Source organism: Stylophora pistillata, chromosome 3, assembly GCF_964205215.1.
Source record: "Stylophora pistillata chromosome 3, jaStyPist1.2, whole genome shotgun sequence".
NCBI classification, from domain to species: Eukaryota; Metazoa; Cnidaria; class Anthozoa; order Scleractinia; family Pocilloporidae; genus Stylophora; species Stylophora pistillata.
This window is the reverse complement of record NC_142521.1, coordinates 6,385,001-6,395,390: the sequence shown is the minus strand read 5'-3', so window position 1 is coordinate 6,395,390 and position 10,390 is coordinate 6,385,001. Positions and strand designations below refer to the sequence as shown.

Here is a 10,390-nt window from a genome sequence, read left to right as displayed (position 1 = left end):
ACCATACCGTACATAAAAGGTATGTCTGAAAACATCTCGCGCATCTTACTACCCTTCAATATCCGCGTCGCCCACAGACCCATCACCACACTACGTCAGTTACTAACCAACGTTAAAGACAAAGACGAACCGCGGAACAGACAGGGAACGATTTATAAGATCAATTGTTCCGACTGCCAAGCCTCCTACATCGGTGAGACTGGCAGAAACCTCACAACAAGACTGACTGAACACAGACGGGCGACGAGGAAAGGTGATGTCAGCAATCACATTGCTGAACACCATCGACTTACCAACCACAACATTGACTGGGACTCTGCGCAATGCCTAACCTACAGCACTGACTATTTTCAACGACTGACTCTGGAAAGCTGGTTTACTAACTTAGAACAGACTCCCCTAAACAGATGTCAACAACTACCCGCCCCATACAAACGACTCATTCACGACATAAACATCACAAACGACCGAAAAAGAACAACCTAGCTTTACCGACAGACCGAAACAGACCAATCACGAACGACTTACGTCACTTGAGTCTTACAGCCAATAACATCACGGCAAAACCAACCGATCATTTCACACGAACTGGAATAAGAACATTCTACTGACAACAATCACTCACTTGACTCTGATGATGACTTCCGCACAGGTTGTCGAAACGTCAGTCACTGCCACCGACAACAGTCCTTCTCAGGACTACACTCACCCGGACGATCAGACTACACCTTCACGCAATAGTTACCGGCAGATGACGATCAGGTATTGGATTGTGTATTTGGTGGGAAAGAGTGAACATACCAGAAAGATTAGGGGGAGGGGTTAAATTGTTATGGACATCATGCATTAAGAGAGAAGAGAGTTTAATGTAAAGTATATTAATTGGCATATATAAGATTAGCCGACATAAAATAAGGAATGGCGCGTGAATTATAATTGGCAAAGTTCATTAATCGCGCAAATCTTTTCTGGAGTATCAATATTTTTTCCGTATGAGACTTACTAGTAGCTGCTTGGCCCCAAGCGATAAGGCCATATGATAAATAAGGATAAATGAGTGATCTATATATATCTAGTAATGTCGAATATGGTACAAGATGCCTTAGTCTACAAATTATACCAATGCCTTTACTTATTTTTGATGCGATATGACTGATATGATGTTTCCAGGTAAGGTTACTGTCAATAACTACACCTAAATATTTCACATAGTCTTTACGCTCCAGGCAAATGAAATGTTTTCTGTTATTATCATATATTTTTAGATTTACTTTGTAATTAAGTCGTTTCTGGCTGGGATGGAAGATGACAAAGTTGGTTTTCTTCACATTTAAAGAGAGTTTATTTGAGGCTAGCCAATCATTAACATTCATTAGTTCCACATTCACCGCTGTTTCAAGAGATTTAAGGTTTTTGTCCGCAAATAGCAGATTTGTATCGTCAGCGAACAATTAAAATGCCAATTTATCTGAAGCATTGTAAATGTCATTGCTATAAATACTGAAACAGCAATAGCCCTAACACGGAGCTCTGTGGTGACCCCATACAGGGTTTTTTCTTTTTGTGATATGTAGGATCCTATTTGTGTAGTTTGGACCCTTCCAGACAAGTACGATGAAAACCAGTCATTTACAACTCCGCGAATTCCATAGTGATTGAGTTTATGTAACAGGATCGGGTGGACGTTTAAAAAAGTAAAGAAAACTGCATTTATCATAGTCATGCGTTTGGAACTTAGGCCCTGTTTACAAGCAGGTAGGACAACCCTAGTGCTAGGGTTACCCTGGCTGGAGGGTTACCCTAACGCTCCCACATTTCTTCTTTTTTTCATCGACGTGTTCATAAGGCAGCTAGGGTTACCCTAACACTAGGGTAACCCTAGCTGAGCGCTAGGATTACCCTAGCGCTAGGGTAACCCTAGCTGCCTTGTAAACGCTCTGGTGGGGATAACTCGCCTACCCGGGACAACTTTTTACTTGTTTCCAGATCCTTTGAACATTGATAACAATGCGTGCGGTTACCAAGCATAGGTAAGTTTTCCCGGGTGGTAGGGTAACCCTACCTGTGAAATTTTGCTTGTAAACCTGGGCTATCTTTGACTCGCCTGCTAGGGTAACCCTAGCACAAGGGTTACCCTCCTTGCTTGTAAACAGGGCCTTAATTTACTCAGCTGTCAATTCTAATTCTGGATTTTGTCATGTTGCTCTTAACTGCAGTGGAGAATCAACCGGAAGCTATCACTTTCACTTCCTGTGGCTACTGCCTCCTATAGAAGGCGAAGCCACATGTTATCCAAATGAGTTAGCGATGGTAGCAATAGAATGCCGAACTTCACCCGATATTAACCCGCTGCCACTGCCGGATTAACGGAAAAAATTAAAGAAAACTTAGGTTCAGCATAATTTATTATTGCAGCCTACAGGAAAGAGGAACAGTGAAGTTCATGTGCAAGCCCCTATAAATTATTATTAATATTACCATTGCTATTTCAATGGCCACGTGCAGTCTTCCTGACTGCCAATTCTTTATTTTGGACACTACTTTCCAATTTTTGATTTTGAACACTAGTGCCGATTTTTGACACTAGTGTCCGATGTTTGATTTTGCACACTGGTGTCTCATTTTTTATTTTGAACCCTGCGCCCGATTTAAGACAATAGATTTTTAAATTTTTGACTTTGGACACTAATTTCCGATTTCTGGTTTTAGAAACCACCGTCCGATGTTTAATTTTGGATACTAGTGTCCTAATTTTTTTTTTTAGAGACTGGTGTCTGATTTTTGACTTTGGACACTAGTGTTCCACTTTTTCTTTGGACATTAACGATCCAACGTTTGATTTTGGACACAAGTGTCCGATTTTGATTCTGGGCACTAGTTCTTTTCAATGCTAGAGCGACTTTGCCTCACCGGTGGCCGCATGCAGTCTTAGAATGCCTATCTTATTTTTCCCACGTAACCAACAAATTTGCTAATTAAGTGTTGGTCCGTCAGAGGTTTGAACCCTCTACCTCTCGCACGGAAGAATGGTGTTCTACGACATGATCCAACCAAGCGCGGTTCGTTCCTAAATGCATCCATTTCCCGCATACAGATACTTCTACTTCACGTGTTATTATGGAGAAACTCAAACTATTTCAAAAACTCGATCAAGTCAATGTCTTGAGCGCGCGCAATTCACTTAGAAGTCGAAGCAGCCATCCTCATGGTAACGTGACATCACAATGAACGAAACAGAAATCCTTGGTGTTTGTCTTAGAGATTTTGCCCGAAGCAACTATGGCTTGTGTTATCAAACCCTTTTGCCGGGAAAAAGCAAGAGCTGATGAATTTTTGATCACAGCATCTGTTTCATTACTGACTATTGATTTACGCAAGAAAAAGTGGTGAGCGATAAGAAAAAAAGTATTTTCTATCTTTCTTTTCCGAGAGTTTGAGTCTTCAGACCGGCTCATCCAGAGTCAGACTAATATTTTCAGTCTTTTTCACTCTGCGGATTAGCAAACAATGAAAACTTCAGCTTTGACAAAGCAACTTGTTTCGAGAACTAGATTCATTTAGCTCTGATCAAGTGAACTGAGAAAAAAATAAGCGCGTTCGAATTTTGGCTGAGTTTGATTTCGGTGTGAGACCCGTTAAAGGGGCAAAATGTTTATTTATCAAATCGAATGTGGTTATGCTCTTAGAAGTTCTAAGACTCGGTATAAAGAAAAAGGGAAAGAAGAAGTGTCCAATTTTCAGTGGCAGTGCTGCGAAAGGTTTTTGATATCAGTCAATAGTTGGCAGGAAGGGGGAGGGAGGGGTCAATGCGACTCGTTACCAGTCTTGGTAGAGAGACGTCATGGCGGCCGCCCCTTGAACACGATTGCGTTCTGTCGTATTCCAAAATTATAAAAGATGCAAGTACATTCCAGCGTAAAACGTCAAACGCTCTTACAAGGAAAGAATCTGCGTAGAACAGAAGTGTGGTTGTCTCTGGCAAGTTTGTTTTCCCAATCTTTATAATAAGTGTTTTTTCTTCCTCAACTATAGGTATCCACACAAGCTTGCAGTTTTTTGGAAAAAGAGGAAAGCCAAATACAGTACAAAGGTATAATCAACGTAGATTTTACTTCGCTTTTCTATCTTCCTTATATATTTGCTAATTATACGTTATCAGTTTCTAAATTGCTAGTTTGAGTTCAACGAAAATTCTTTCCTAAATCCATTTTGCTCTCAGCCGGTAGCTTGGTTTGGAGGTATTGAAAATGGTGATCGTGGTGTTCATTTTTGGCCTGAACCTGATCCAGTGGATAGCAAACTGACTCTCCTCAAGGTGAGTTTTAAATAAAGGAAGCTGATTTACTACTTAGTTGAAACCATAGTTTTTATAAACAAGTAATGACCGCTACACGAAGTTTTCCTTGCTTCCTGTTATTTGCGTTCCTTTGTCTGATTCAGTTTAGATTCGCTTAATTTTGGGCAATTTTGAAAGGAAAGAAATACTTTGTTCGTTGTGCGGAGTACAGAAGCCATAAGGTCTTGCCGCTTTACTTTTTGCTTTGGATATACTCAGAAGAATAAGTTTGAATTGATTCAAAGCACGCGTGTTCAATGGGAAAGCTGTATTTTGTAAAGTTCAAAGCAGAAGTAAAGGAAAGAAATGATGATGATCACGCTGAAGTTGAGTGATGAGTGAAACACAATAGGAAATTACCTTTATATGGAGTTAACTTCATTATCAGATTCTATGGACAAGACACTCCACTCGAAAAATTGTTATGTTGTTATCACGTTTTTGTCATTATTATGATAAATGTTATTTTGTATTTGTAGAACCCACAGGACGAAATGACAGAATATCAAGAGAAACAGTGGAATATTCTTATCTGTAATGTAAGCTTTTGTCTTTTTTCTCCAGTTAAGCAATTTATCCTTTGAGTTTTATATTAAATTTACCTCAACAAGTTTGGAGCAATATTGAAAACTGTTCAGTTTTCCCTTGTTTCTTTGAAATCATCAGGTGTCTCGCAATGGTCGACACCAGCTTCTTGCTACTGGCTGTATTGATATAAGCAATTACATTACAGAGAGGCCTGGAAAAGTGGACGTGACTGTCACCCTGAAGCCAGCAATCAAAAAAGTTCTCTCTGGTAAAATAGAATTTGAATTATCATGGGCTATGCATGAAGATGATCTCTCTCAGTGAGTATCTTTTAATGATTTTCATAGCTGGTGAATAATGGTTTATGCAAGTGTAAACAAAACTTTGATGTTTATTTGTTAAGGATCAATTATTAGAAATTTGCAGAAAAAGTAAAAGTGACAAATATACAGTGAATATGATGGTAGGGAATGTAGCAGTTTTAGTATTGAAACAGAGTAGGAGTGCTTTTAGAATAGGGTAGCAATATTGGAATGAGGTTACTTATACAACCGGAATAGTGGTACTTAAAAAAGTTTTGGGAAGCACTTACTTTAGAGGGGGCTTTTTTTGGAACGAGGGTACTAAATCGAGTCATTACAGTAAATTATTAGTTTGATTATTACTTTTTTCACTTTTTCCTATCTTGAGTCACAAATATTTCCATTTGAGGACTTGTCTATTTGTCTTTCTAACAAATGGGTTGACTAAAATGAAATTTCATTTTGTCAATGGTTTTTACAATTAGTCCTTATAATTAGCTGATAACATTCCTTAAGGAATAGTAGCCCCTTTGTTCTTGAATGTGTTTGATATTTGTCTTACATTTACAGTCCCACAGATCAAGAGATATGGGAAGAAATTATGAAGGAAGCCCAGGAAGAACAAGCAAGAAGAAAAGCTGAGGGAAAGATGGCAAAGCATAAATCTTCGAGGAAAGGAAGAAAAAGCAAACGTGGTGGCTCAAGTGGTACAGACATTGCTACTGAGGAAAACAAGAGAAAAGCGAAAAATGGCAAACCTGGTGGTTCATGTGGTACAGACATTGTTGCTGAGGAAAACAAAATGAAAGTTAAAAACAGCAAACATGGCTGTTTAAGTGGTGCTGACATTGCTGCTGAAGAAGACAAAAGGAAAGCAAAAACAGGGAAACGTGGTGGCTCAAGTGGTACAGACATTGTTGCTGAGGAAGACAAAGAGAAAACTAAAAACAGCAAATGGTGCTGCTCAAGTGGTACAGACATTGCTGCTGAGCAAGACAAAAAGAAAGCTGGAAACAGTGAAGATGGCTGCTTAAGTGGTTCAGACATTGCTGCTGAAGATGACAAAAAGGCTGAAGGACAACATGCCGCCAACCCTCAAAGTGGTGGACCTCAGGTGGATCCCTCCTCTAGCAGCAATACTAAAGTGGGGTCAGGAAAGGTCCAGAGGGAAGCTTCACTTTTTCATGCTCCTCTTAGCCACGTTCCACCACAGCTACACCCAGTTGCTAGCAAAGGGTTACCACAGAAGAGTGAAGAGAAAAAAGGCATGCAGAGTACAAGGCGCCTTTGGGAAACTGTCAGGTTTCCTGAACAGCCTGAGGTATTAAATCCTTTCAAAGATGGTGAAGATGCACTAGACTCTTTGTCTGTGTTGTCCTCAGAATCTGTGTACAGAGAAACTGTGTTTCTTGAAGAAGATGAAATTGAGATTCAGGAGGAGTGCACTTCCAGGAGAGAAGAAAATTCTTGTAAGTTATGATTTGTTCTCCAGCTTCCCACATCAGAGGATCAGGGCTCAAAGTTTGGTTTTTTGTCCAAAAAAATTGTAAGATAAATAAATATTGTAAGACTCTTTGGGAACATAAGTGAGTTATAATAAGTGTCAAATAAACTGCATTATACTGAATAAAGTGCAATTACAGTCATTCTAATTGCATACATCAATTTTTTTTGTCAGCCTCAAGTGTAAGCCATCTTTGCTCAGAGTTGGCCAGTTATGTTGACAAGGAACTGAAGCTTGTTCAAGATGAATTACTATCTTCAGAAGAAGTGCGTTCAAAACTAGAGCTTGAAATGCAGACAGCCATGTCATCAGGTTAGTGATCCTTTGAGAACTGAGCCAATTGTTTTGTTGAGTCAAATTTCAGAATGTACATTCCTTCATGAAAACTCTGGTTAGAGTTCTGAACTCTAACAGTTTCACTCTCAAGATCTCATTAGTTTCTCTCCTCAGTTAGCCAGAAAATTTGGTAATGGATCAACTGATAATCACATAGTTGATATTTTTCCTTATTTACCTGCTCAATACTGTAATGATATTGCAAGGAGAAGTTCTGTCTTGGTCAGTCATGGGAGTAAAGGGTTGAAAAGGTTAGGTTATGGTAATCCCATAGCTAGAGATACTGCTAGTTTTCACTGTTTGCTGCTGTTACAAGTCATACTTAACTTACAAAGCTTTTACATTGCATTTGTTGTCTTTTTTTCTGTAGACTGCGAAGAAGAGTTGGAAAACTTAAAACAAGGCTGGATTATCTTAGATAATTTCCACTCCAAAGTGATGAAAAGAAAAGAAGACCTTCTTGCCCTGTAAGTAAAACAGACTTATTTCAGAAATATAACAAACTAATCATTAATGACTTAAAATATCAGAAAGTAGTGTACTTGTATCCATGCAATTTACTCTGCACAGGTGCTTATATATGTTCACCTACTGTCTTTGATTAGAATATGGTATAAATGACGTGCGTTTCGTATATCAGTTAATTGTTTCCTATGGATATATTTTCATTTCTTGTTGGTAATGAAAAAATTTTAGCAGTACAAGGAAAAATTTTTAATCTGCTGAGCAGTTCCACTGTTTATCTATGATCTTATTTTTTCTGAATTTTTTCAGGAGCTGGTGTGCTTCTGCCCCCAGGGTATGGGGGGTAGTTCTTAGAAATAGGCTGTTGGAATGTGCTACTGGATGGGGTCACATTTTCATGACCGAATTGACTCTCTCCATTCAGCTAACCGCCTCCCGGTTAGCTCAATGGATAGAGCGCTGGACTGTTGTGCGGGAGGTCGAGGGTTCGAGCCCCGACCGGACCAACACTCAGGGTCTTAAAATAATTGAGAAGAATTTGCTACCTTTCTATAACATCAAGAAATGGTTAGATATTCTAGTCTTCTTGGATAGGGACGAATAAATGGAGGTCCCGTCTCCTGAAGGGTTAGGGGTGGGAGACGTTAATTTCCCACACATGAGATTACTGTGTGATGGATGTCCTCCCCTGGGGTGGGATGGGTGGGAGGGTGGACTAGCACGAATGGTTCCTATGTTCCTTTCTAGTCCTTCCCCACTGCAAATAATGCAGTGAAAACGGACAAAATTAAATTAAATTAATATAGTTGCATTTTCAGTAGGGTTACTAGAATGGGGTTGCACATTTGGGGTTAGAAACTTCTGATAAGTAGGGATTTTAAATTGTTTTACTAAAAGTGACTAAGTTGGAGTCTATAACTGGTTGCATAAAGAGACTATAATGTGGAAGGAGTTCTGAGAGGCCAGCAGCACCATTTCCCAGTAAAAATTGATCTAAGTACCTCCCCTGGATGGATCCAGCTAGGCTAAAGGTTGTATTTAGCTAGGGGAAGATTTGCATGACATTCTATTTTCCTTTCACCAATATAGGGACAAAGGAGAAAACATTGACAGTTGTCTTAACTTACTGTGTTTAGACCTGAAACGTCTGTCAGAGGTGGAAGGTAACTATTTAGTTGCTTCTCTTCATTGTAGTGTTATTGGGACTGGTTTAGTGCGTCTAACTAACTTACTTGATACCCTGACATCGGTATGCATTTGCATCACCTCGACATCAGTCACTCTTACAGGTTATGGGTTAAGACAATATGTGAACTGTACATGAAGTGGATGTTTTTTTGTATTTTTAATTTAGGGTGGAGGAAAACAGATGAGCACAAAGTTCAAGAAAAAAGAGTTGCTAGACTCATTGCTGCAATTCGCCGGCTGAACCTGCATGCATAAATAAAGGTAAGAAACTGTAATCTTACCTCAGGGGAAACACCGTTTTGTGCCTTGATACTTCCTATGATACCAATCAGTCGGATGTGTCGAAAACGAAGACCCTAAAACGAAGACCTAAGACCCACTGGTCTGAAACGAAGACCCCGTGGTCTAAAACGAAGACCCTGTGGTCTAAAACGAAGACCCTGTGGTCTAAAACGAAGACCCTGTGGTCTAAAACGAAGACCCTGTGGTCTAAAACGAAGACCCTGTGGTCTAAAACGAAGACCCACTGGTCTAAAACGAAGACCCTATGGTCTAAAACGAAGACCCTGTGGTCTAAAACGAAGACCCACTGGTCTAAAACGAAGATCCATTGTTCTCAAAACCTTTTTTTCAAGGAAAGGCTATACACTAAGCTAAAATGCTCTCATTTCTGTAGCGCATAAATTAAAATGTCATCTGAGCGCGCGACCAACTTGACAGTACGTTATCTCAGTCGGTACAACACGTGTCAAATTGTGTAACGCAATTAAATTCTAAGAATATAGAAATAGACGTTTTAGGGCCTGTTCGCATTACACTGAAAAATTTGGTTTGGTGCTTGCAAAAAAATTGAAAATGTTTTCGTACTAGCGTTCACACTTAAGACGTGCGAATTATTTGTGTAACCACAAATGTGAATCGATCGAAATAGCTGCCGAGACTTCGTGACAGTGCGTTTCCTTTGATGTCGTTCCCGGTCAAAGGCTGTAGCAAAGCAAAATGCCTCCGCGAAATATTTTAATCGCCTTTCTTTGTAGTTTGCTTGTCATGTGAGTAGTCCAGTGGTCAGTGCGCTGGACTCTGGGTTAAACGGCCCGGGTTCAAGTCCTGGCTGGGGCTTAACGTTGAGTCCTTAAGCAAGACACTTCACTGACATTGTTTCGTCTTCTCGAATAGGACGTAAAGCCGGAGGTCCCGTCTCTTAAAGGGTAAGGGGTAAGAGACGTTAATTTCCCACGCACGAGATTACTGTGTGCTGGCTGTCCTCCCCTGGGGTGGGTTGGGTGGGAAAACAGCAGGTCCACATAAGCTTAGACAGTTGCTAATAAATTCAACCTGCTTGAACAAATAAGCATGATGATGATGATGATGATGACTACTCATTAGTTACTTCTGGTTTTGTTGGGAAGGATTCGGCTTTTACGGATCCTGGAGACTTTAATACAGGTATCTTTCTTCGGCACGAGGAAATGTCTCATACTTTGAACTTTTGGAAATCTCAGCAACTTCGTTTCGCATCGAAGCGCTAGCGCCTATAACGTGTGGTTGAACGCAGTAATACAGATGAAGCGCGCACAGATGACACTTTAATTTATGCACTGCAGAAATTAAGTGTTAATGGTTTTAGACCATTCTGGCGGGAGATCATCCTTGTAGCCTGTGGTTAATAAATTAGCGAGTCATGCACAGTCGACCTTTGCGCCTTTATATGATAACGACAGTGTAGCTTGC

At 40.0% G+C, this 10,390-nt stretch overlaps 1 protein-coding gene across 1 annotated transcript; it reads left to right on the top strand.

Annotated features, from left to right (window-relative positions):
* The first annotated feature begins 3,247 nt into the window (after positions 1 to 3,247).
* On the top strand, positions 3,248 to 9,369 carry LOC111345638 (uncharacterized). Its single transcript, XM_022952922.2, has 10 exons — positions 3,248 to 3,386; positions 4,033 to 4,090; positions 4,220 to 4,315; positions 4,816 to 4,875; positions 5,003 to 5,184; positions 5,737 to 6,635; positions 6,845 to 6,982; positions 7,377 to 7,473; positions 8,561 to 8,634; positions 8,826 to 9,369. The coding sequence occupies exons 1-10, from the start codon at positions 3,280 to 3,282 to the stop codon at positions 8,912 to 8,914; spliced, it is 1,800 nt and encodes a 599-aa protein (XP_022808657.2). The 5' UTR covers positions 3,248 to 3,279; the 3' UTR covers positions 8,915 to 9,369.
* The last annotated feature ends 1,021 nt before the right edge of the window (positions 9,370 to 10,390 follow it).